The 27,751-nt window shown below is 36.0% G+C and overlaps 1 protein-coding gene across 1 annotated transcript in view; it reads right to left on the bottom strand.

The window, feature by feature from the left end:
- Window positions 1-26,823, bottom strand: part of Gabra1 (gamma-aminobutyric acid type A receptor subunit alpha1) — a 57,959-nt gene extending 31,136 nt beyond the window's left edge. The window contains exons 1-4 of the mRNA XM_055610691.1: window positions 26,469-26,823; window positions 23,986-24,074; window positions 20,252-20,361; window positions 4,721-4,788 (exon numbers count right to left, since the gene is read on the bottom strand). Coding sequence (XP_055466666.1) covers window positions 4,721-4,788; window positions 20,252-20,361; window positions 23,986-24,059 — 252 coding nt within the window. The 5' untranslated portion in view covers window positions 24,060-24,074; window positions 26,469-26,823. The remainder of the gene's footprint in view (window positions 1-4,720; window positions 4,789-20,251; window positions 20,362-23,985; window positions 24,075-26,468) is intronic.
- Between the last annotated feature and the right edge of the window lie 928 nt (window positions 26,824-27,751).

The following is a 27,751-nucleotide window of genomic DNA, read 5'->3' as shown; positions in this document are numbered from 1 at the left end:
ACACACACACACACACACACACACACACACACACACACACACACACATATCCATACACATCCACACACATGCAAACATGCATGCGAGCCACATGTTTCAGGGTTTTTGTCCTTTTTTTCCCTCTCTCTTTAAAAAGGTGTCTTAGCTGTATGTGGTGGCACACAACCACAATTCCAATACTTGGGAGGTAGGGCCAGGAAGATCAGAAGTTCAAGCTGCATAGCACCTAACAAATTGGAGGCCTGAGCTACATGAGAATTTATCTTAACCTCTCTCCCAGGAAGAAAAAACAACTGATTGTGACTATGTCCCGCCTAACCACAAACAAAGATGCTCTCTGGCTCCTGTCTCTGAACTGGTCCATGTGATTGACACAGTAGCAATATGGAGCTTCCTGGGATTCCTTGCATCTAGCCCCCATGACCACCATTTGTTTACTTAACAATGGACATTTGAACAAATATGAGCCATATTTTCCTCTTCAGAAACCTGGAATAAGATATGGGGAAGAGCCATAGTGTTAGTGATTGTAATTAGGCATTTAACCAATGCCTATTATTTGATTTCAAATTTATCAACACAATTTTTAAACTAGAATTCTTTATAGCTTGGGATCGAGAAAGTGATATTTGAAAAAAGTGACTTTGAAAAGTCACTTTCCAAGGCACTTAAAGACAGTGAGAAAGCAGTCATAATCAAGCAGGACAAAAGCAGAATAGAAAAGATGGGACTCCATAGGAAAAAATAATGAGTAAATGCAAAGTTTCCCTGAAGGATTTATTCAAGTTTCAAAGTTACAGCTCCCACCTCATGAGAGAAAATTCTCCTGGAGATTCTCTGCTTAATAGAGTAGGTCCGCAGAGAATATGAGCCTTATTCTCAAGATCTGGGACAAAACATTCACTTTGTACCTAAATAAATATTGTATTGAAGTATTCTGCCTCATGTCATTTATTATCACCTTTGTGTGCCTTGACTTAATACATTTTAAATACGATGGAAAGCGAAGCTGTGTGATTGTGCAGCAGCATGGATATTTCTGTCAGAACCTAGTATCTTGGGAATGTGCTGTTTGATGGCCAATTAATGGTTTTTAAAATAAGCTTAAGGAGTTGACCTCATTTTGTTTTTTATTCTAGATGAAGTTGGATGCCTGGGGAACTAAACAGTCTTCAGGGATGGCTGGCCCAGGTTTTAGCTCCTACTGTTAGCTAGTGGGTCACTTCTCTTTCTTTAAAGCATGCGGATAATAACACTATGGAGCTGAAAGGTTTGAAATGAGGATAAAAGATAAAATAAGACTCAAAATGCATTAAGAGCTTGAAACAGTAATGACAAGTGCAAATACAGTTCTTATTAATTGGGTATTTTATTGGTTCCTACTTAAAAAAATAAACAAAGCTTTACCTGTTTTAAAAAAACCTTATCATTCTGCCTCCTAACTTTAACTAACTCTAAATAAAACTAGTTTTTATACTTAATTCCCATAATACAATTTAAATAATCATTCTTCTATAGCAAGAGGTCAGGCAAAAAGTCCAAGATCCACTTTGCAAACCAGTTGCAAAGCCTAATTTTATCATTTCACAAAAAAAAAAAACAAAAAACAAAAAAAAAAACAACAACAACAAAAAAAAACTTAAATGCTATTTCAGAACTCATATGCAGGGACAAAGGTCCACTTAGTATTTTTTTTCTTTTATAATTTTTACATCTGAAGTTTATATGTAAAATGCAGTTTTGACTGGTATAGGAATAATGATGAGTAAAAAAATAAATAAATCTTATTATGTACCTTTTTTTTTAAGCCAAAAGTACAACCTGATTGGTCCTTTGAATTTCTGTTAAACTGAGCCAGTAACTCAAAGGTAAAATCAAGCCCATCAAAGCCCAGCAAGGATGGAGAAGGGACTCATAATGTCCTACCCATAGTTGAGGAGCTATTGGCAATTGTTGGCTCCTAGAGAAGGGGAAAAACAGCTTTCATTTGGAATGTGACCTCTCCTTCACTGCCCGTGCTCTGTTTGTATGGCCCTACAAATGTACTCTCAGTATAAATAGGACTCAGTGGGCTCAAAAGAAGAGTGCATGGAGTTGAAAAAGAGACTGTCTTGGGTGGGTGTGTTAGAAGTTAGAAAAGAAAGACAAGAACACAGATGGATTTGATCAAAATGCACTGTATATACGAATGAAATTCTTTTAAAAATACAAATATGTTTTAAGAATAAAAAGTAATTAAACCCTATTAAATTTTTGAAGGTAATTTATTTATTTTTTATATTCGGCTTCCTTTGGGCACTATTCCTTAACAACGCTTCTTGAATTGTGTTTCATAATAGACATTCTGCCAGATGGAATAGACAGAGGCAAATTATTATTAAAAATGAGTTAAAAAGTAAAAATAAGTATAAATAATATGTTAAAATAATCCCATGCCTTTTACTTCATTGCCTTCCTTCCCACAATATTCAGAACTCAAGGAGGAGGGTTAAGTTTACTCTGGCCCATGAGAATTCAAAAATAGAAATATAGGCTTTTAGCTCTATCATAAAGCAACTAGTAATTCATTGCTCCCTTTAAACTAACAATGCCTTTGTGCTGTAGCTTTTCTTCGCAATTTGAACAACATTTTAAGAAAATAAGACACTAATTTTCAATAACAATTTCACCAAGCAATTCCATACATGTGACCAAAAGCTGTGTTGAATTCTATGTCAAGGCATTTGATTGAAATAAAAATCAGAGGAATTAATTTTGTATTGTATAGATGATAAAGCTTCATTAAGCTTTTCTTTCTCAATTTGGCTGCCTGTGGAAATGTAGGGTTTAGATAAGTGTAGAAAAAAACAAAACAAACAAACAAACAAAAAAACCCAAAAAAAAAAAAAAAAAAAAAACCACAACCTTGGTTGGGTACAGCCTTGCCAGGCCACAGAGGGAGACAATGCAGACAGTCCAGATGAGACCTGATAGGCTAGGGTCAGATGGAAGGGGAGGAGGACCTCCACTATCAGTGGACTGGGGGAGGGGCATGAGAAGAGAAAAGGGAGGGAGGGTCTGACTGGGAGGGGAGGAGGAAGGGGTTAAAGCTGGGATACAAAGTGAATAAATTTTAATAAATAATAAAGTAAAAATTAAAAATTCCTTTGAAGTGTGGGGGGGGGTTAGAGTGTGTGTATGTGTGTGTCTGTGTGTATGCAAGAGAGAGAGAAAGATTTAAATCATGTATAACCTTACATGAAAGAATACCTGTAACAATACGAACACCTGAGGCACTTTAAGCCTTTGATATTTTTTATTTTTGCCCAGAATTCTTAATATTCTGTTTCATATAAATGTGATTTTATCATATTGACTTTCTAGTGAGTCATGGACAGACCTTAACTCAGCCAGACTTACTCCTAGAGCCAGGCTCCATAGCTAAGAGGCTGTATCACCTTATAGTAATCAGGGCTTGCACAGTGACAATGCACACTTAAAACCTGTGACTGACTGGGGGGAGAATAGCAAGGTTGAGTGTGCACAATATGGAATACCGACAGAATGGTTTGAGCTTCCTTTTAAACCAAGCAAACATCTGCAACCTTTATCTGACTTCTCTCTGAGCTATTAAGAAAGCAAAACACATTTGTATTAAGTACTAATTTTAAAAAAAGCATTTAAAAATAATAATATATATGTGAAGTATCTAGTGTTATGTTTTAAATTGCCTCTTTACAATGGCTTGGTTATATTGATACCAATTCTTACTTTTTCAAAGATGTTCTGGAAGAAAAGGAAGAATGAACACCCCACAGTTCAACTTTTAGAAATAATTTGGTGAACATTTTACAACAAAGCACATTTCTCTCTCCTATATTTCTCCATCTCAAGTATTCTTTTCTTTCTAATCAAGGTAAAGAAGTATTCACTCAATTTTGGTATCCATTTTCCATACATAGACAAAAAGCATTCTGACATGGCACAGTGCAAATGGCTATTTGCTCTGTAAGTAGTGCTTATCGGAAAGTTTGACATTCCTGAATCCACCTGGCCACACAGCTTAAGTGAAAGCCACATGGCACTGTGAGTCCTGTGGACAAAAGTCAAGCAGGGCAGTTATTTTAGGGGTGAAAAGGGGAACACTACAATGGTTGGTCGATAAACACAGAAACTCATGTGTGTGTGTGGTGTGTATGCGATAGAAATATGTGTTGTCTAATATAGACATGTAATTCATTATAATGCACACAGAGACACAAAATTATAACCAACAAAGACTTTTCAAGTCGTTTCTCAAATATTTTCTTTAAACACATATTTTTAAAATACTGGAAATGACAATGCTAGAAATGACAGACAAGCTTCACTCATGATACCTCAACAAGGTGTCTGCCTTAACAGGACCTGAAGAAGTACAATACCAGTTATCATTTTAACATTTTAACATGGAAAGGGGAAGGTCTCACAGGACCTACCATTGAGAAAGAACTACAGGCAACTAAAGAATGCTCAGAAAGGGAATTACTCTTCCCTAGGGATAAGCCCTTAAATTATTATCCAATACCAAGTGGATATTGCCCTGAAATGGGCTAAGCACTATATTTACAATTTTTAGACATATATATATATATATGTCTCCATATATACATGGAGATCATGACTTCAAGTAGAAACAAGGAGCACCTTAATTTAAAATATCTAAACAAATCCCCCAAATCGAACATATATTGTCACTTACCATATCGTGGTCTGAAACAGGTCCAAAACTGGTGACAAAGATGTCAGTCTTCACTTCAGTTACACGCTCTGATGAAGCAGGAAATTGTGCCAGTGAGTGTCTATCAACAGCCTCTATTAGAGCTCACTATCACAAACTCACACCCAAATGGGAAATTTATTGGCTTTGATTAGCCATTTTCAAAATTGGTCCACTGCGTAGTTCTGATAATTGACTGCTTACACATGGAATTTCACAGTTAATATTTTCAATGGAGAAAAGGTCCTAAATATGCCACCTTGGGAGACTGACTTTCAGGAGATCTCAGCTGCCTCTTAATGAATTTTTAAAGAACGGACACACTTGCCTCAGTGATACTGAACCCACTTCCCATTATAATAAGAAATATGTTACCATAGAAATCTGCTTAAAGTTTAAATAATTTTGCATAGTCAGACAGAACTTTCAGGTATGCTGCCTACCCTTGGGAGGCGTAGAGGGAGGCTTAGCAGCCTTTATGGAGCCTTTAAGGTCTCAAGTGTATGCTTTACAAACGATTGCTATCTGTTACTAAATCATAACTGAATTATCCAAATTACTCCCTGGGAAAAGTATGACAAATGTGGAAGCATTTTTAGTTTTGAGGATGAGGCAAACATATTGTGGCGTGGAAAAAGTTAATTTAGTATGCTGCTTCACGGTGAATGTAATTTTATTATAGTAGCCTCTGATGACCTATATATAAAGCAATAAAATATATTTATTGGAGTTTTGTGACAACTCAACACAGATATTTTATACGAAATACAGTTGCTAACCAAGAAACAGGAAAACATTGCTGGCTGAAAGGAAACAATTTGTTGAGGGGTGAGAATGGAAAAAAAGGCTATATAATTTTCACCTGCACTCTGGGAAATGACAGTCTAGTGTCCTAAGTGGCTCCTATCATGTGTGCTTCCATTTCTATCTCTATTAGAGGACACTGAAAACATCACCCTATCTCTGCAACAGTAAAGTCTTTTGAGAATCGAGAGCTAGCCTGTCTCCTTCAGCAATTCATTCCTGGACACTAAAAACTTCAGGATAAATGTTGCAAAGAGGTTAATCACAATCAGCAAAAACAGTTACTGGAGGAAATCTTGTTTGAGATAGCCATTTCACTTTTTCTTGTCTGAGCAACATAATTTCCTGATATTAAAACAATCCAATAGGCTTCCTCACATTACCATTATCTCTAGGTTACTCTCTAAGCAGTTTTGATTTTTTTTTCATAGCTTTTGACTAGAAAACACAGTTTTATGTGCTTAGATCTCACTTCTGTATGCATAAAGTTATTGTGTAATTCAAATGCTGATTTTTGTATCCCTCACCCCCAATCTGATTACAATCCTTGTTCTGAGAATCTCCTATATCAATGTTTTGAAAACACTGCTCCTCAGTTGTCCTCTTATATGCCAATAAAGCGCTTACAGCCAATCACTGAGCAGGGGAGAGAATAAGGGCTGGACTTCCTGCCAGCCAGAGGAGGAGGAGTTAAGGGAGGAAATACTGGACTGAGCCGTTGGCTCAATGAGCTCAGCAAGCAAAGCTATAAAGTGCAAGTATCTCTAGGATGCATGCTAGGAGGAAGCCAAGTTATCATAGTGTTAAAAATAGTGGACTGCAGATGTAGCCCATGGCAGTTCAGTGTCCAAGTGGGTTCCATAGTACTGGGGACAGGGACTGTCTCAGACAGGAACTGACTAGCCTGCTCTTTGATCACCTCCCCCGGAATGGGGAGCAGCCTTACAGGCCACAGAGGAAGACTCCTGATGAGACCTAATAGACTAGAATCAGAAGAAAGGAAAAAAAGACCTCCCCTATCAGTGGACTTGGGGAGGGGCATGCGTGGAGAAGGGGGAGGAAGCGAGGGATTGGGAGGGGAGAAGGGAGGGAACTACAGGGGGATACAAAGTGAATAAAGTGTAATTAATAAAAAAGTAAAAAAAAAATCTTTAAAAAATGTTAAAAAAAAGACTAGTGGACTGAGGGAGGGTCATAGGAAAAGAAGGAGGGAGGGCAGGATTGGAAAGGAACAAGGGAGGGGGCTGCAGATGGGATACAAAGTGAATAAACTGTAATAAAAAATTTAAAATGAAGTGGAAAAAAAAGAATAGATTAGGAACTTCTCAGTTCTTGTGCTGTGAAGCTTGTTAAAATAATAAGAAATATGAAGATATTTGATAAGCTAGGGTCAGATGGAAGGGGAGAAGGACCTCTCCTAGCAGTGGGCTTGGAAAGGGGCATGGGAGGAGAGGAGAGAGGGTGGGGTTGGGAGGGAATGAGGGAGGGGGCCACCGCTGGGATAAGAAGTACATAACCTGTTCTTAATATAAAAATGAAAATTAATAAAAAAATTAATAAGAAATAATAAAGTCTCAATTATTTGTGTTATAGCTTGGGTAAGAGAGAAACTGAGAAACAGAAACAGTTTTATAATAATAACCATGACACACTTCTAAGTTCATCCCCCACCATGCTGTAGCAGAAGAGGCACAGGTGCCCAGCAACACATCTCAGCTCTGGTACCCACTCTCCTCCTACAACCTTGTCTCTGCATCCTCTATCTCTACCTTCATGTATCCCTGTACCTCTATCACAGACTTGTTTCTCCATATATTTTTTTAACTATGATAATTTTTCCTCAATTAAAACCCCTCACTATTTTATATAATAACTAAAATATAGTTACATAATGTATTTCACTACAATGATTTCATGTGTGTGTGTGTTCTGTTTATCTTAAGATTTTTACAGTTAGTCACATTTTATTACATATAAAGTTGTGACCAATTATCAATAACCAATTTTAAAAAAAGTCAGTGCCACATATTTATAAAAACTAGTGCATACCATAATATGTAATACCTTTTTCAATTATCTTCTGTATGTATGACTTATATTTTCTTTGATACAATAAAATAGACATGTCTTGTGAGAAAGCAAAGAAAGAATAACAGCATATATCAGAACATTAGGAAAATTTGTACTGTAAAATATTTCTGATGAAGTAAGCCTCTTAATGAAAATAAGTTTTATTATTATTGTTGTTGTTGTTGTTTGTAATTCACTTTTGTGCCCACTGAAGCTGGGCAATAGGAAGAATTTGCAACAAATTCATTTTCTGATACATCTTCATCATATGATCCAATAGTCCTGTTGCACATTTGTTTTTAATTATTTGAGTCAGTGAGATTGAATTTCCAGAGTTCAAGTCTTATTTTTTATGGTGAGTATTAAATAAAAACTAGAGCAATTATCTCATGTAACCTAGTCATATATGGAATCAAAGTTATATCTGCTTTTGTATTTTACTTTTCATTCAAGAGATGCACGCTCACTTAGGGAATGCTGACTAATCTGTCTGCATATTGGCATACATTTGCCAACTTGGGGTACCCTCTTACAAATGCATGCCACTATTACCTGTTTCTTTTGTGTGAAGACAACTTAGTTTCTATCACAGAAATCCTACAATGTAGCTGGTCTAAGGGAACTGGACCAGCAGAATTTTTACTATCAACTCTTTGTCTTTTCATGCATGATACATGAAGTGGCCTGAAGAAGTGAGATGAAAATTTACAGAATGTACAGGGTTTCCCCCCATTGTTTTAAGATAGATGGTTAATAGATGGCAGCTACACAATCAATAATTTTGAAGGACTAAAATATTATCCATAAAGATCATTGTGTCAAACAAGTAAAACATGATATGTGGTTAAATTTAGGTCCATCTATTGCCATGAATAATTGTACCTGTGCCATACAGAGATTAGGAAAAATGGAAAGTAATTTACATAAATTACTATAACTACATTTTTAAAATCTATTTTGTCATCTTTTCTTCATCCTTGGTCTATAACCAATTTATTGTATCAGTTCAGGACCTTCCATTACTTCACTTTTGTTTAACAGCCACTAGGACTTGCTAGCACTTACTTTCACTATATTCCAAAACAAGAAATCTGACCTCAAATATTTGCATCCAAAGGATTTGAAATGACTTTCTCACTATATTCTCAAATCATGTTTATCCTTAAAGTGTTTCTGACTATTAGTCTCTGACATTTTCTTTTTATCCTCCCAGTAGGCAAGAAAGAAAGAAGAAAAAAGAAAGGGAGGCAGAGAGATAGAGGGGAGTGGAGTAGAGGGGAAAGAATGGAAGGGGTAAAGAAGGAAAAAGAGAAGGGAAGAAAAGCAAAGATAAAATGCAAAGGGAGGAGAAGGAATAGAAGAAGAGGGAAGGGGAGGAAAAGCAAAGGAAACAGAAGTTGCAAACCTGAAGTGTGCCTCTGAGGGATTGTAAAGACTAGTACGGAAGGTAAGTGGTGTAGTAAAATGGGGAAGAGGCACAGTCAAGTAAAACTCAACCTGCCTCTCAGTTCTTGAGAGGCATAGAACAATTTTAACAGGAAAATGAACAATTTCTCTGCTTCTTTCCTTTTTTTTTTTTTTTCAGTTTTTTGAGACAGGGTTTCTCTGTGTAGCCTTGGTTGTCTTGGACTCACTTTGTAGACCAGGCTGGCCGCAAACTTACTTCTTTCTTCCTTAATGTCCATAAGAAACTATGTTGTAAGTAAATAAAGTCAGCCTTAGTGACCTATTTGTTTCCCAGAGTTATTTGAAAATGCTTTTTCAAAAACCATACAAAAGTTTTATGGTGAATTTGAGGCCAACATAATAGATGATGTTTTGACCTAAAATCCATTGTTAACAAGATTAGACATCTCAAGAAGATATTAAGATATCAAATACCAACATTTAAATAATCTTTTCATTCGTCTGTGGCTTTCCTTACACAATACTTTTTTCACCAACCCAGCCTACATTCAGAGGAAAGGACAAGCTCTTTGACCAAAAATGGACCTTTCACAGGTAGCACATTGGAAATGCCCTGAGAGCTCTGTGAGTCACTCTTCTTTATAATCCCAGAGTCTCCAGAGAGAGCATCTCTGCAAATGAATCTCAGAGGAATCAGTGGAGTGGCTACCTCCCACTGAGGGCTAACAAGTGGTGAGCTAAAGTTATGACCTCTCTAGACCCAGGAAGAGGGTAAGTGGAAATATCCTTGTCTCTAAATGCCCTAGTTGAGCTCTCAAAACATCGCTAAGGACTCTTATTTTGCCCATGCACTTAGAAAACATATGCCTCCCAGCTCCTTCTCCTCAGTGAGAGTCACAAGTAATATCAATCTAATATCTCTATCTTCTAGCTATCAAATTAAGAAAAAATTAAAATTAAGGCATATGCTTTAATACTAAGATTCCCTGATTTAATACCACACTGACATTTCATTGTGGGCATACTTGAAGGATGCTAACATCTTTCTAGAGATCACATGAAAAAAAGTCAAGATAGTTTATGTTTCACTGTGTTCTTCTTAACAGCATATATCAGAAGCCAGGAGCCTTAAAGGAAACTTAGGTAAAAATACACATTATCAAGCCAAAGCCAAATATGTCTGAATCCCTTATGTAACTTGGGAATTGGCTGACAAATATAAATCAATTAAAATAACATCAGTGGAAGAACTGTTCAAAGATCTAAATATTCAAATCATTTCCCCAAAGTTGTTTTCCTCAAGATAGCCTTGCCACTGCAAATGTCACTGAAACGCAATAGATTCCTTAAGTATAAGTGTATTCACATGTTCATAATTTCAAGGAAAAATATGTGATTGCTTAATATAAAATGGCATCACAATGATGACTGTTATTACAGTTTTGGCGAATATAATAAATCAAACTAATAAATTTATATTTAAAGATCAGTTCTTAAACAAGCTCACCTTTCAATGCTGTGTTTAAACATAAATAATGGTTGCATCACCTAACTGCCAGAGAACCAATCTCTTTTGACTTACACTTTCTGCAATATTATGACCCTATTGAAAGTATTGAAATAACAGAGACTTTGAAGTGATATTTCAAAAGGACAATTAGTGCCAGAAGTATAAGAGAGAAACACAGTATAGTAAAGAAAGAAGAACATGCACTGGACTGAGGGTGTAAGTGCTACAAATTTAACTCTGATTTTCTTCTAGTCGACACTGTGTGATTTTAGGTACCATCCTTGAATCCTCCTAAATTGATTTTTTTTCACTGTAGGAATAAATAAATAATAACTGAACTGAAAATTAAAGTGATTTTAAAATAAGACTGTAGAAGCGTGTTTTATGTGTGTGTGACTTTAGTTTGTTTTTGTTTTTTGTTTTTCATTTTCAATGTGCTGGATAGACACAATTCTACATAATGGTAATAGAAGTGTGAGCAAAAATTACTAACGTTTCTGTTCTGTAGCATATATCCTAGCTTCATGAACGAAAATACACTTAAGAAAGACTTGACAGGTAGACACTAGATAAACAGGTAGGTAGATAGACGACTACATAGGAGACAGAAGAAAACGATCAGCATCTCCGGAGCCTGGTGATGCAGATGTTCAGAGTTTGAGATAACGCTTTGAAGTAAGTGGGACTGCAGTGCAGGACACTGAGGGTGGCAGAAAGCAGCCTCACTTGGTCCTAATGCCACAGAAAGCCTTTGGGTACAGAAGTGACGTTATGGTACCTGAACCTCCAGAAAATAACCGATGCCCTGTGAATAGTGAAGTGCAAGAGTGACGAGTGACGGTAATAAAAAGATTATTGAGATGGGAGAGTTGTGGGCAACATGTTAGCAACACCCGTCACAACAGCTTGTTTACTGGGGCATTAGCCACATGTTCAACGGATATGGTGTCAATTGAGCAATTCAGAAATATCCACTGGGAAAGTTTCCATGCACTCCTAGTTTATGAAATCCTATATCAAGACCAAATGGACTAACATTAGTTTTTGCATCATAAAATAAATGCAAACATCCTATTTTAAAATGGCCCTGCTAAGAAACTGGCAATACCCTGGGTTCCCACCTAATTACCAATGCATTGCGCTGAGCCATGTCTCAGCTTCAAGTCAACCCGCCTGAAGCATCATTTATATCCCAATCTTACTTCCCTTCTAATGTTAGAGGAAAGAAGGAAGCTTTTTACCTGATTGACTTGTCAATCAGTTTAAGTTAGTTATATTTTCTGACTAAAAGTAGATATAAGGAAAGTTTTGCGTTAAGACATATAACAAGTCCCTGACAATTTAGTGGTTTGGGGTTTTGAGAGCTCAAGTGACACAAATTTCTATGTAGAAGAAAAAATTAATTTTACTATAGTCATGCTATTCATTTCATTTCCACTGAAAACTTTGTTTCTTCTGTGTTCTTAGGAGTGGTGTCTTCTGGCAGAATGATCAATTGAAGGGAAGGCTGTGTGTGTTAGTCTTGGAAAATTAAGTATCCTTTTTAAATGTATATATCTATGTAAAGGCTTGAGGCATGATATCTCATGCAATATTTGAGATCTATGGTAACTGCATAACAATATTTAGTAATATCCATCACATAAAAATTCTCAAAGTGGTTCTCTGTCAGTCTTGACTCTGAGGTTCTTTTCTGAAGAAAATTATATAAATTTTCATTTGTAAAATTCATATTCTAACATAAAATGTAATCTACAAAAAGTTTTTTTTTGTTTTTGTTCCCACCATCGGGCTGAAATAAAGATGGGAAAAGCGAAGGATGGATAGAGATTAATTAAAGGGGCACAAAAAATTACCCATTCCCATTTTCCAGGACTGGCCTTTGTGACCTGAGTATAGTCTCAGTGGTTTTCTTTTATCTAATAAAATTCTTGGGGTTGGTCATGTAGATGATTGACACACAGCAGGAAAGACTAGAACAGAATGTTTATAATTGTGCGGTAACATTCCTCACTGTATCATGGAAAGTCATTACATAAGTTGGATTCACACGCTGACTGGAAATCTCGGCCAGTCATTTAATCATATCTCTTGGGATTTTGGTAGCTGTCTTTTTCTTGAAATACAACTATGTCATAGACTTTCTAGAGCTACTATTTCTGTGGAAGGGTGTTGCATTTGCAAATATCTGAACATCTGTTCCACAACTTGGATTCAAATTTCATAAAACTATAACAAATTTAAAGTGAAAGATTATAAGTGTAGAAAATTTAAATACTCTATTCAAGATCATTTTCTTATAAAAGAAATATAGCATCAATGAGAAAGGATTAAATAATCAGAACTTTTTTATTTGTATTTTTGATTTTATCTTTTTAATTTTATCTAACGCTGTTACATTGTGAAATATAAGCTGTTTTAAATTCTTCCAAACACAAATACAAAATCAGTATTTTCATGTTAGTTTTACATGATAATAATATTTATCTCTGATCTCAATACTACTCAGGATGCCACGTAATCATAAAAGGTTTTTGAGTACCTATCTCACAAATTAGCCAATTAAATTTGATTTTAAAAAAGAAAATAGTCATTCTGATGCTATGGAGCTTCACATTGGATTCTACATCTTCACTATCAAACTATTTTTTTAATTATAAACATGAATCTTTTAAATTTTTTATTAATTATTTATTACATTTTATTCACTTTATCTCCCAGCTGTGGACCCCTCCCTCACCTCCTCCCAATACCTCCCTCCCTCCCTCTTCTCTTCATGAACTCAGTGGCAAACTCTCTGATCACCTCCCCCTGAGAGGTGCAGCCTTGCCAGGCCACAGAAAAAAACAGTGCAGCCAGTCCTGATGAGATTTGATAAGCTTGGTCAGATAGAAAGGGAGGAGGATCTCCCCTATCAGTGAACTAGAAGAGGGGCATAGGAGGATCAAATCTATTTTTGTGTACTTATGCAGCACCAGAAATGAGGAATCTGGGACAGAATTAGAACTTGAAAAGCAATCTACCTTAGGACCTTCTGCACAACTCAGATCTATTACCTAACTGCACAGAAGTGAATTGACTTTTATGGACATTGGGTCTGGTAAATTGGGGAGTTTCATATTTTATTTGCAAGCCTTTTTCAAATAATAAAGTTCATAAATTAAAATTTTAATCTAAAATACAAATATTTAAATTTTAAAAAGAATTAGACTATAATGTTTTCCTCATTTCACAATTTAACAATTTCACAAAATATACAACAATTTACTCAACAATGCTTTCTTTTGGTTTTCCACTTTTCTCATATTTGAAAAAAAAAAAAGGAACTCCAAATGCAAATAAATTTCCTAAGAAACCAATACCATTTTTTTTCAATGACTAAGAACTTCGGGCCAGTTGACTCTTTCAAACAGAGTCCTCTTGCAATCGCTGGGTTAACAATTAGTTCAAAAAAATTTTATAAGTGTTTGACTAACTGAAGATTGGGGAAATTATTTCTTTTTAGTTTCTTTGTTCATTTTGAAACAGGGTCTCTTGTAGCAGAGCTTGCCTGGACTCATTTTGACACAGGTAATGGCTTTGAACTCTTGATTCTCCTGTCTCCTGATAGCAAGACCTTCGATTACAGGCTGGAATTAGGAATATTGTAATGATGAGAGAAAAATTGTGAGAAACACCATGACCAAACAAAGCTTGGGGAAGGAAGTGCTTCTTCCAGCATGCATTTCCACATGACGCTTCCTCACCAAGAGAAATCAAAGGCGAGTTAAGTTCAGGCAATCCTGGAAGAAGCAGCTGATTCACAGTCATGGAGGAAATGCTTTTTACTGTTGTGCTTCCTGTGGATGGCTCTGCCTGCTTTCTTGCTACATGTAGGTGCTCATGGTGGCCCCACCTGGGACCTTCCACGTCAATCATCAGTTAAGAAAATGCACCAAAAGCAAGGCACCTGCCAATCTGGTTGGGGTCATTTTTTTTTTAATCAATTAATGTTGCTGTTTTCTGATGACTTTATATTGCATCATGCTGACATAAAAGTAGCCAGTGTTTGTGCTTAAAGGCATAGATTACTTCTTAAACATGTGACTTCTAAAATGCTTTAGTATCTAGAGTTGCCATAGTCTCAATAAGTTGCTTTAGATCCCTAATAACCATTTATTTTTCTCTAGGAAAAATAAAATAAGATCAAAGCCAAAGAATTTAAATACATAACACTTATAGCACAAAGAAATACTATTTAACTAGATAGTCTTGATGGGTAGCAGAGTTAGAAACGCTGCTTTTTTAAAAGCCTATGTGTCTATAAACTGTACTTTCCTACTCACCCTTCTGGGCTTATTAGAAATAGTCACTCATATCTTATTCCCTGGCTTTCCTTATCTAAGTAGTTTGGTGATGAAATATTTTGAGAGCCATCCATCATTCCATGAATTATTTGTTGCAATTAAATTTAAAAATAAATTTAGAAATTGTTCACAGTACTTTCAGGAAGTGGCAGCAAGAAGAGGTGGAGGGTAGAGAGGATTTTCTGTAAACCCTTTAGTTTGGACTCTACTAAGATTTTCTTCCTTTTTCCCTATCTCATTTGTATTATAGTTAAACATGGATCTGCTGGAATTGGTTTTCGAAAGAGTGAAATGAATTTGTTTTTAGATGAAAGCATATTTTAGAAGGCAGTTGCCTGAGACATGAGAAAGAACACAATGTTAGCCTAGTGAGAAGACCTGTGTGTTAGCCTTATTCACAGTGAGACTGAAGCATATCATAAAATGGAAGTGGTCTCTGCAGAAAGGCCAGAAAGCAAGGATATAGCCAGAAGGGTGTTGCATGTTCTTAGAACCTTTGACATATTCCTTCAGCATTAAGCATTAGGTCTCTGTTGATTATTATTATTATTATTATTTTTTACAATTCTAGGAGTTGAAATGGAGCCTATATAAAGGTAAATCAAATTTCAACCAAGTTTACATGGTTGCTTACTTTGAGGACATCTGAGACCATCCAACCATCCTTTATTTATTTTAAAATATGGGAAAAAAATTAGAAATAAATTTATTGAGAACTTTCAGTTTGTTCCGTTTACAGACAAACATAAGGTGCTCCATGTTTCTGCTTCTTCCTGTCCCCTCCTCTGCTTCAGAATTGTTTCTGGTTCTCTCTGTCACACTGGCCCCCTTAGTCTCACGTCTTATCTTCTTGCCTCTGTTTGCTTCCTTTCTGCTTGAACTTTTCTTATCTTCCCACTCTTTTTGATTTTCAATCTTTATTTCCGCAACAATGTCACTCTTTTTGACTTGAACTTGGTTTAGTAAAACACACTTTAAATTTCCTGGTTGAAGAAGAAAATTCTCTCGTTTTCTTGCCACAAAAGCAAGACATTGTAAATGAGAAAGAATTCAGTAATTATTGATGATGTTGTACATTTTCTAGCTATTCACAATTTTAATTCAAATTTTCTGCAGTTACTTTGTGTTTGATGTATGAATTTTACTGACTCGTTTTCTTTTTGTTCTTTTTATGTTGAAGCCTTAGTGTTGCACTTTTTCTATTTCATTTTATTTCACCTGGTTTAAACAAAAGTCACAATCCCTGTCAGAATATTTCTTCCTTTGTTACAGTTCTATTTACTCCTGCTCTGGTTGGCTCTTGGTTCTAAGAGGGGTGGAGCCTAGTCTTTTAAAATAGTGTTATAATATCTTCAAGCTAATTTCTAGTACCCAAATCAGGCAAGTAATTAATTTCTTCCCTACATAAATCCAGGTGTACACTCCCAAATAATAAAGCTGAAGATGCCATGACTGATCTGCATATGGGAGAATTGTTTATATAACATTAAGTTTCATTATCATACATCTAATTTTAAGGATACACAGAAAAAAAATCCTTGTCTTTTTCACAGTGTTTAATCATGATATAGAAGACAACAGGGACCCTTTCTAGGAGAAAGTCATCTCAGATATAACCATGCACAAACTACTGGGAAACTTTTACCTCACTTTCTATAAAATAGAGATTCTGTTCTTCGTTTCTATAGTCCTTTTTTCTAAAAGTAAATTAGTTATGTCAAAAAAGTAATAACAATAAAGATGGAGAGTCCATTCTGTTACAGGAATTTATGATTAACCATGCCATGCTCGGATTTTCTGAAATTAAGAGCAAAATGATATTAAGTACTTCATTCCCAAAGAAAATAAGATAATTTCAATATAGCCAGTCAGTATTAGAGTTAACTATTTTCTGTAAATTCACAGCTGATTATATTGTAAGATCAATGTCTTGGGAATATATTTCATATTCTAAATATAATTGTCTAGTTTTTTGTTATCAAAATGTTTATAAACTGTCTTTATCCTATAACAGTCACATGTCTGTTTGTGTCTTAAAATTAAGAATGCCTTCAAAATGTGCAAAATGAGGTTAGTCAATATGAAAGTCTAAAATAAGAAAATATCTTAAATCTTGCGCATCTGATTTTACTATGTTTCAGGCAAACATTTATAATAGAAACTGAACAAAGATTTCACCTGTTTTCGTTTGTTTTAGTGACCATCTTATTTCTTAAATCAGCCTTTTCAAGAATAAGAAATGAGGGCAGTGCCTGGGTTTCTCTCTGTAAATGCTAAGTACAGTTCAGATTGCTCACTACTGACAGGCATGAAACAGGTAATGGGTGGAAGCTCTCCCACCCTGAGGACATCTCGCAGCTTAGGGGATGAGTGCAGCAGTGTGGGAAGGAGGAGGTGTGGGCTAGAATCCCCTGACCAGACTGCATGCCACTTCTAGGGAGAAGTGTTGGCATGATCTGTGCCAGCAGGAAGGAGGTTGGGTGACCAGAAGTTTGGAATTCTTCGTTAAACTGAAAACTTACCTGGGCACCAGAAACCTTAACAAGTAATCACGTCATGCCATGCACTTCCCTTAAAGTATGTTTAACCCCACCCACACACCTGCACACACACAGAAATGCTGTTTGGGGTTATGATTTAAGAAGTGAACTGAGACATGTGAAGAGGTTTGTTTAATGGCATACTGTATTGGAATTCTGAAGACCTGCAGGAGATGTAAATGTTAATTAAGCCTTTTTATAAATTTTTAAGATTGTGAAATTATCAAATTGCACATGAATCAAGTTTTAGTACACTGTCTGGGTGAATGAGGCTGTCCATTCACCCATTTCATTCTTTGGGTTCGCAGGCATAGTTCGAACAGTGTAAGAACTCTGTAACATTAACATTGAATAAAAAGTGTACCTATAAGAAAAGAAATAAAATAAACTCTTTCCTAGTGATTAATTTTTTTTATTTTTTTAAAAATATATTTCTCTAAATACTGAATTTCTATCTTACAAAGGTATACCTGCTCTTTATGAGATGAACCTTTCTTTCTGTTCCCTAATCTACAAGTCTATTTTTGCTATTTCCAGAGATTAAGTGATTACATATATTAAAAATACTAATATTTTATAAACTATTTTAGTGAATTTTTAAGAATATCACCCAGTGTTGTAGATCTCAAAATTATCTTTAAATGTATATTTTAGGCTATTCATTCATTTATCATGTATAGCTCTCTGTGGTTTAAGTATATGTAGAAACATACTCATTAAAGATTCAGCATATATCATTAAATCAAAATTACCAGTAAAGCCTTGTTACTTAGACTGTAATAGCATACAATCACAATTGATGATTAAAGCGAATGTGTGAATGTGTGTGTTTATGTAAAATTATCAAATGGATTGAAAGTCACTTGCATACCTTTCAGAGAATATTTATATACACACAATATAGTATTAAATATGGTTTTGTAAACTATAACGAATGAAGGTTTTTCATGTGAGGTGCATTCTACTGTCCCAGGGTTTGCCTGAGACAGAATGAACATTCAGTAATGGAAACATACATATAATTTATTGTGTATAAATATTATTTATTTTAACATATACGATTATGTATATATATATATATATAATTTATCAACATTTTCATAAGCCTTCAATTTCATAATTTGTATCTACAACTCCGTAGTTGAATTCTTATTCACATTTGTGCCTTATTACTAGTCTTTGTAATTTATTCAAATTGTATGCAAAGAGAGCAAATTTCTTAGTGTCAATCTAGACGCTTAGACCTACAGTGACATTATGTTGCTGCATTATGAACAGAGCCGTGCTGTCCATTTTATGATTATTCCATCCCAAAGTCAAGGTTATTTTTTTTCTTGACAGTCTTCTATGATGCCTAGGTGGCTTTTGAAACATTGGACTTAATGTGTCTGCCCTCTTTCCTCAGCATTCTTAATATCTGAGTCTAGGAATAAATAATATTATATTCAGCAACTTTAGAATAATATTTTCCCTTCCAACAGTTAAAAGAACACAATAGGGATGCCAAATCGGAAAAAAAAAACACTATGTCTAAAAATTAATGCTTGAACTTGATAAGAAAATATACACAATAAGACTACATATAAGACATATATATATATATATATATATATATCCCCAGATGTGACTTTGGCTAGGCATTTTCCTCCTAACCTCTTAGATGTTAATGATACTTGGCAGCTTCAAAATAGGCCCATGATTTCCATCCATGTGATTATAATATACAAGCTATGTATTTTTAATGACTCTGGCTCTGGGAATGTAGCTCAGGAGTAGAATATGTCTAGCATGTGCAAAGCCTTTCCTTCCAGTCCCACATCTGAACAATAAATGAATGAATGGAGGAAGGAAGGAAGGAAGGAAGGAAGGAAGGAAGGAAGGAAGGAAGGAAGGAAGGAAGGAAGGATTCTAAATCCATGATACCATTTTGTTTGAGAACCAGTGTTTGAGTTCTTATTCTTAGCTTTCTTTATTTGTTTTGACTAATTTAATAAGAGGTGGCTTTTCATAATGCTAGTTAAATATTACTGTTCGTTTTTGTTGCTTTGGAAAAGGTGACATATTGACTGTAACTTGGAGACACCAACGTCATATGTTGGTTTTCTTTGAGACTTGTGATGGCAATTTCTTTCCTTGCTTTATTTGCTGCCCTTTAAGGTCAATATTTTGATGTGACTTTATTAGTCTTTACTCAGTCACATGAAATTATGTGTTATTTTATCAAGGAGTGTGTGTGTGATTGAACATGATTTTCTCCCTAAGCAAAAATTCATTAATCAATTAATTAATTTTTAAAAAAGCATTAAAATTTACTAAAGAAAATTAGAGAATTACATACAAATTCATGGTCTGAAAATAAAATATTACCATCTATTTTATTTCTCTTTGATCATAGAGATGGAATAATATAACACAAAGATATGTTTAGATACACAATTTCTAAAGTAAGCATTTCTAACATGAAATTAAGATACCTTATTTGAATTCAGTGCAGATAAAGCAGGTAAAGTTGATAAATATTAGACTGAAAGGTAAGGTATAACATCTTAATTTTTATTTAATCATTTTTATTAGACAGAATAGCCATGAATATGTAGAATATGTTTCTCTTTGTGTCATTGTGAGAATTTTCTGTCTGTCTGCCACTATATAGATCTATGTGCACAAAACTATCTTAGTAAATTGAATTAGCACTGAGTGGTCTATTAAAATATAATTAATTATCAATCAGCATGTTAATATTTTTATTTAATGCTTGAAGAGAAATTAGAGATGTACTAGTGAATATTTAATAATACTAAATTTTCTCAAAGGAAAATGTGAGAGTGTAACTCACCTCCCAGTCCTGGTCTCAGACGATTGTCATAACCATCCAGGAGTCGGTCCAAAATCCTCGTAAAAACAGTGGTGTTATCTTTAAGTTCATCTTGGGAGGGTTGTCCATAGCTGAGAAAAGAATAAATAAAACAATAACACCAATTTATAAGTTTCCACTTTAACGTCTTACGATTCAAAACCTTCCTCAGGTTTTCTTACTTTCCTTGCTGTTGGGAGTTTGGAAGTAATTATAATTTTTCATTTTCTCATTTGTGCCTCCTTGGTGGCAGGCTCTTAATTTTAATACAGAATGTTAGTTCAAACCCTGGGTTTTCAGTTCTCAGTACACAGAGAGTCTTAGAAAAGAATTGCCTCCTCTGAGCAAGCAGGACTGTTCACTTATGCTGTACGAAACATCTTGGAGGCTTCTCTCCAAATTATTTATATTTATCTACATATGGGCGTCTATATGTGGACTGCAAAGCTAACTCAAAGATTCTTTTTAAAATTCAGTGTGTAACTTTTCATATACCAAAACTCCTTCTTCCATTAGCTTTCCATACACTTGAGCTTTTGATTTTTGGAATTTTTAAAAAGATATTTAGGAAAAGAAGATACACAAATCATATATTGCATTACTTGTATTTTCATGAATGTGAAAACTTTGATTCCCCTTAAGATATATAAAAATTATTTTGAAAAATTATTCAAAGTTTAATTTGCTTGAACTTTGGTTGTTTCTGGGTTTAGACATAGTAGCAAAACTCTTGATAGAAACCACACTAAACCTTGCCGTTGTGTTTTAAGACACGACTACCTAAGAGCAAAGCACAGGCCAGAAACGCGTTTTCATCACCTTTTGGAATAATACTTTATTTCCACCCTTCTGCAGAGGAAAGACTGTTCCTGTTCTTTCTGTTTGAGGTTATGGCTTCTGTCTCTCAGTCTTATTACTTACTCTGGGTTTCCACCCTACAGGGCTGCATTTCTCATGCCATGTGTTTTCTTACACCAAACGCTTTGTTATCTATGCAGATTTAGTGCTCTTTTACGTAAGAATTAGCATGACACCTTCAAAATCTTTGGAGAGAAGCAGTTTGTATCTTAGAAAAAAAATTACACTCACTGACAAATTTCAGTGATAGCTCTGCCCTTGAGTGCAAAGATTAAATGGATATAGGGTATGAACGTAAGACAGAGTAACAGATCTACATACTTTATATTTAAATTTTGTTATTCATTTTGCCTCACTCATGTACTTATAAGATTGATAAATATAAGCAAAATAGTGGCATTTTGAACCAAAATTTACTTATTTGATATGAACACCAAATATAATCTACTATCACCTCAGAAGCAAATTTTGTTTTGCAAGTAATTAATTTTGTATAAGCAAAAATCAAAGAGCATTTCTCTTTTTCTTAATTTTATAAAATGTTATTAAAAACTTCCAGATAAATAAAAACATCACACACCAAATTAACTAGGATAAATAGAAGTGAATAAGGAAGGAGTGAATACAGATAATGGCTGCTTTAATAATACAAAATTAATTTGCTTTTATAATTCTGATTCTATAATGATACAAACTGAAAGTGTACATTTTAATGTAAATTTTCAATGCTCTGTCCTATTCTGTCTAGAAGTTCACTGAGTTGTATATACTTTCAATGACTACTTTTTTGATAACATTTTAATTCAACAACTCTAAGTTTCTCTATAGTATATAGAATTTATTTCTATGAAATATAGGAAATTTACATCTATGAAACTACTTTACATTCCATTCAATTAAACATTAATCCATTCATGTCACACAGATTGAGGGCTTACTCGCTTTTAGCAAAATTAAACAACTTGCTGTTTTATTTGCTTTTTTAAAGGAAATTTTCAGTGAGCTTGTGACTTCCTTCACATCGTATTGGCAGATACCAGTGTTAAGGCAAAAGCAAAATTAGTCTTCTCAAAGTGATTATTTGTAAAATTAATTGTCACAAAACCAAATACCATTCATGCATGTTTCAAGGACATTGGAAGGTCATCCTGATAAAAACAAGAAAGAAATGCGAACACACCTTAGGATTCAGGAAACTTTCCATAGAGAAAACTCTTAGGGAGAAAGCAATAAATTTAGGAGGTGGAAGAAGATGAGTTAGAATAACATCAGAGGGTGGTTAGTCTGTAAATACAATCCTCAGAATCCCTGGTATGTTATCTTTATCTGTGCTCCCAGTGTTCCCACAGCTTACGTAAAATGCCAAAAATTAAAAAAAAAAAAATCAAAAAATAAATCTTTTCACTTTATTATGAATCTTGCTTTCAGACATCATTTGTATTTAGAATGCAAATACCAACGAGATTAGCTCCTTCCTTCCCAAACAAAACCAGCCCTGATATCCCATTTTGGAATGAAAATAGCCCTTTATTGTGATTTTGTAATCAGGCTCATTTTCAATCTTACAACTAAATTCTAATGTAAAATTATAACTTCCACAGAAGAACTCTAGGAGAAAGAATAAGATGACTTTTGTGGGGAATAAATACTAACTCCGATGTAGAGTAACCTAAACTGCATATAAATTTTGAAGAGAAATGTCAGTTACTGAACCTGCTTTTGATTCCATATGAACCACTCTGTAATAAAACACTGTGCACTAACTCCATCTACAGGTCATTATAATAGTAACACTTCATATAATTTTTCAAAAATCAGTGATCACTTAACTCCTCAAAATAACAATATCTGACAGTAATGGGCTTTTTGCTTTCCTGAATTTTGTTTACATGGTAATGCTAAGAAATAAGACAGTCAACATCTTGTTTAAAACCAATCCTCAGAAATGTCTGCATTTCTATGTGATACCATAGCTCTGACTTTGACTTACAATGATTCCCTTCCTATTACATTTCAAGGAGTCCAGGGTGTTATGATGTGTCGAATGCCTTCCAATGAGACACAAGAATTGACTACACACACAAAAAAAACCTGTTACAGTAGATAGAGGACAATACAAACTGTTTGGTTATTTAGATAGTTGCTATTACAAACTCTCATATTCTTTGCTGGATCATTAGAAAATACTTTTATTAGTTCAACTTACCGATATTTATTCACAACACGACTTCCTAGTGCAAATGCTTGATTAGCACAGTTGGTTTAATTCTTATCTAGTATTTTAAAATAAGCATCTGTTATATTTCCTCTCTATTGATTTCATTAACCATGGTTTAAAGCACAATGTGCAGGTTTTTATAGATATGTGGCATTCAAGTTACCAATATTATTTTAACTTTTCCACTCCTATGACCTTTACAAATTACTACAAGTTTTGCAAATGGCTAGAAAATTTCCTTTTTAAAAATTAACGTACAACTTATAGGGCACATGAAGATTAATCACTTAACTTTTTCCATAAATTAGAAACTACATCTTTTTTTCCTCAGTTACAAATGAAAACTGAGAAGTTGCAATTTCAGGCTTAAAAGTTGAATTCATACATTTTCTAGCAAAAAAACAAAAAAACAAAACAAAAAAACAAAAAAAACAACTCATTAAGTGTATTCTAGCAAACATCCAAATAAGAAAGTTATGTTCATGTTCTATTCTTCTGTGGTCTTAACTGAAATTTTTTGCAGTAAAGTTTTCTGAATTCCCTTAGTCATGAATTCATCCTTGGACAATTTTCTTCCTCCTGATGAAATAAATAAAAAATTACAAAATTGTCATGCAAATTTAAAAGAAAATGCCCCCACCTTCTTCCCGACAGAGTGCTCAGGATGAGGGTCCAGGCCCAAAGACAGTCAGAAAGACCCCGACTTTTCTTCATCACGCGCTTGTTCAGCTGAAATATGGAATAAGTAGAGATCAATGTGTCTTGCAAGAAACATCAGGTTATAACCACTAGGGCTGACTGAGGCAGTTCAGATGAATGCTTTGAAGTCAGGAAATGACCTCACTAGAATATGACACCTCATTGGAAGCAATGCAACCCTGGACCTTCCACTCTTCATTCAGAAATATATCAGTATTTTAATTTACCCTGTACAAAACGCTTTCAGGTGACAATACTGCTCAACCCAAAAGTCGTGAGTTGTTTCCTATAATAGCCTTTACATTTCCATTACTTGCTGATTTACTCCTTTTTTGCTGTTTATCACCTGAAAAGGATTGGCCTTTCTGATTTGGGTCCCTGTGGCAGAATCTGTACCGAAAGGTTTAGGCGTTGGTTGTGCCTATAGCAGGAGAGAATGTGGGTAGGTGGGATGTGGTTGCTAACACCTCTGTTGACTTAATGCATCACTGAATTCTGAATGTACCTTGATTTCAGCAACAACTGTATTTACCTTCTTATAAAAACCATTGGAAACACACTGTTGAATGCCAAAGTCGTGCTTCTCCTCTGTGGTTGTTAAATATGCTCACTAATGTTTCTGTGAAGCTAAAAGATACACTTCATAGTCAGGCCATGTGCTGTTCTCTCTCTGTCTCTGTGTGTGTGTGTGTGTGTGTGTCTGTCACTGTCTCTCTCTCTCTCTCTCTCTCTCTCTCTCACACACACACACACACACACACACACACACACACACCAATACACACAAACATGCCCACACACATCTTGTAAGCATTCTGTAATTTCTTCCAGGTTGCTGCTAGAAATGCTTCATCTCAGACAGATGGGAACTTAAGTGGTTTGCTTTGCATGAAAAGAAGGGGATATTTCTTCCCACTTAGGTAAAGTGCGATCAATCATTATTATTAGATTGTTGAAGTTGGATTTGGTAGGAGGATAATGGAAGAATAAAGAAGCATAGAAAGGAAGGTTTATTGAAATATCTGGGTGTGTGCTCTGCATTCATATAATTATGTGTGTGTATACATATTTATTAAGCCAAATTTTGAAATCCTGACCACTACCTGGTTAGGAAGCTGATATAGTTACTTAAATACACTGAAATTATTTCAAGTCCTACTATCAAAACTGTTAAATGTATTTTATTCTGCCACTTTTCTGAACCTTAGCTCCTTAGTAGCTTGTGAATAGATGGAAGCATTATAAAACCTATTTTTTACATTAAGCACCGTCGAGTTCCATGTGGTATGCCTTTAAATCCATGAACAAAATGCTGTCCACACTCTCCAGGATCATTCCAATCAGTAAAATCCATCACAAACAGTCATGTAAGGAAAGAAGCAGAATTTGTTTAGAGTGAAATGATGTAGAGGCAAGAACTGTGAGCTTCATCATAGTGTTCCCTTAATTTAGTGACTGTTTTGACACACCGGAGTAGAATATGACAAGACATTTTGGATATATACCATTACATTAAAATATTGCATCCAAATGGCTCAGTGATAATCAATCCTTTAAAAAATATATATTTAACATTTGTTTCGAAGAGGAAAACAACTTCTCTTAGCCCTGTTAATCCCCCCTGAGTCTAGAAAAGGGAGAAAGTCCTAGAAAAGGGGTGAAAGACACAGATTCCCCAAGCAAAGACACCCTAGCTTTTGCACTTCTCTGATATTTGGAGGAAAACAATCCTGCCCTGGCACTTCAGTTGTGGAGGAAGAAAGTTTCTTGCGAATACAAACATAGCAGTTGAAAAGGAAGCCTGAAGCTGCCTCCTTATCCCCTTCCACCTCCATCCTACCCCTAGCTAGCCACATGCACGCTGCACGACCCACCCCCCCTGCAACGCAAATCAAGTAAGTTCAGCTTCTCGTTTCCAGAAAGGGAGAGACCCCCACACCAGAGGGCATTTCAGCATTGGCCGCTGGAAAGGGGAGAAGCGACGTGCTCAGACAGGGAAGAGCAAGTCTTCCCTAGAACGGAACAGGATGTCAGGTCTTCTGTCCTAGCCTCTTAACTTTAACAGATGGCAACCCCCAGAGCCCCCCCCCAACACCCCCCGTCCCCCCTTGGCCAAAAGGAAAAAAAAAAAAAAAAAGAAGGAAAGAAAAAAAAATCAAAACAACATGTCACCACCCACCCCTCAGGGTACATTCAAATCTGCCTCAAAGAGGAGAGAAGGAAGACAGAGAGAGAAAATTCTGCTCCTAGATCGCTGCAGTTTTCACCCTGAAAGAAAAACATTCCTTGTTTCTACCTGCTCCCAGCTCCAGCTCCTGTCCTGCTGGCTCCTGCTCTTTTCCCCACTACAGCATCCTTGCCTCTCCAGCTAGGACAAAGGCACGTTGCAAGCTTTGGGTGTTCGCAGTCCGAAGTCTCACTTACCTCGGGGCCCCCTCTGGGCACCGGATCGCTCCAGACCCGGGAGAAAAGTGTGGGAGAGAGGATCGCGGTGAGCCGGAGCTGCGCGAGTGTGCGAGCGCGGGCGCGCCGGGCGGAGGGCGTCCTCGCGCCGCGCTCACTCACTCGGTCTGAGCCATCATGGACTCTGCGTGTTCCTGCACTGGAGATTTCATACCCAAATTTGCTTCCCAATATCCAATCTGCAGCTATACAACAAAAGATTTCTCTGTACCAAGACAGTAGTAATACGTCCCAGCGCAAACCGGATGTGAAATAGGCGGTGACTTCATGCCAGAGAGATTTTATTTTAGAAAGGAAGGTGGTACCAGCCACTGGATCTGGACACCAATCCGCCCATTTTTTATATGCAGCGCAATTTAACTTGCACCGATCTGGCCCTAATCCCCCTTTCTGGTAGCCGCCGACTCCAGTCCTTCTTCAATCTGCTACACACAACCCTTTATGGCTTTTTTTTTTTTTTGGGGGGGGGGGAATGGCAATGGGGGTAGGGAAGGGCAGAAAGGGTAAGACATGGGGGCTACACTTAGGATCTTTTATCTCTTGGGATTTACGAGCACACTATTCTAAGGTGTGCTCGTTAAAGCACAACGGGTCCTTGTCACTCTGCTACCTCTGATCAAATATTTAACCACTGCATCCATGTGAATGAACGCGAGCTACGAAGCTGGGAGATACAGGCTTACACGTGTGGGGAGCGCTCTGTCCTCTTGACTTGTTCTCTCTAGCACACTCCCACACATATGTTTAAATCCCTGCATGTTGCAGAGCCAGGGCTGGTGAGGGACAGCAGAGAAGAGCCCTGACCTCTAGGGAATGGGCCCCTAGCTTTAGAGTCCTCCGGACTTTCTCGGGTTCTGAGCGCTTTGCACCCCGCCTTTCATCTGTAGCATAGAGGACAGCCAGGCAGGCTTCGGAACCGGGGTTTTTTAACCTTTGTGTGGTTTGTGAAGAAAGCAAAGCCGCCCTTAACTCTGGATTTTGCTACGTTTCCGAATGTGGAATATTTAACTTCACATAAATCATTTTTGGGTTTGAGAGGCATATCTCCATTTCCGGAAACATGCCTTTGCTTTGAACTCCATCATTCTCGATTCAGAAAAATAGGAGGGGGGAGGGATTTTTAGAAGTCAGGGAGAAAAAGCTTCCTCCTCCTCCTCCTCCCCTTCCTCTTCCTTCTTCTTCTTCTTCTTCTTCTTCTTCTTCTTCTTCTTCTTCTTCTTCTTCTTCTTCTTCTTCTTCTTCTT

Source organism: Psammomys obesus, unplaced genomic scaffold (assembly GCF_907164565.1).
Source record: "Psammomys obesus unplaced genomic scaffold, mPsaObe1.curated_primary_1811, whole genome shotgun sequence".
NCBI lineage: Eukaryota > Metazoa > Chordata > Mammalia > Rodentia > Muridae > Psammomys > Psammomys obesus.
The sequence above is the reverse complement of the archived record's forward strand: the minus strand, read 5'-3'. Positions and strand labels throughout refer to the sequence as shown.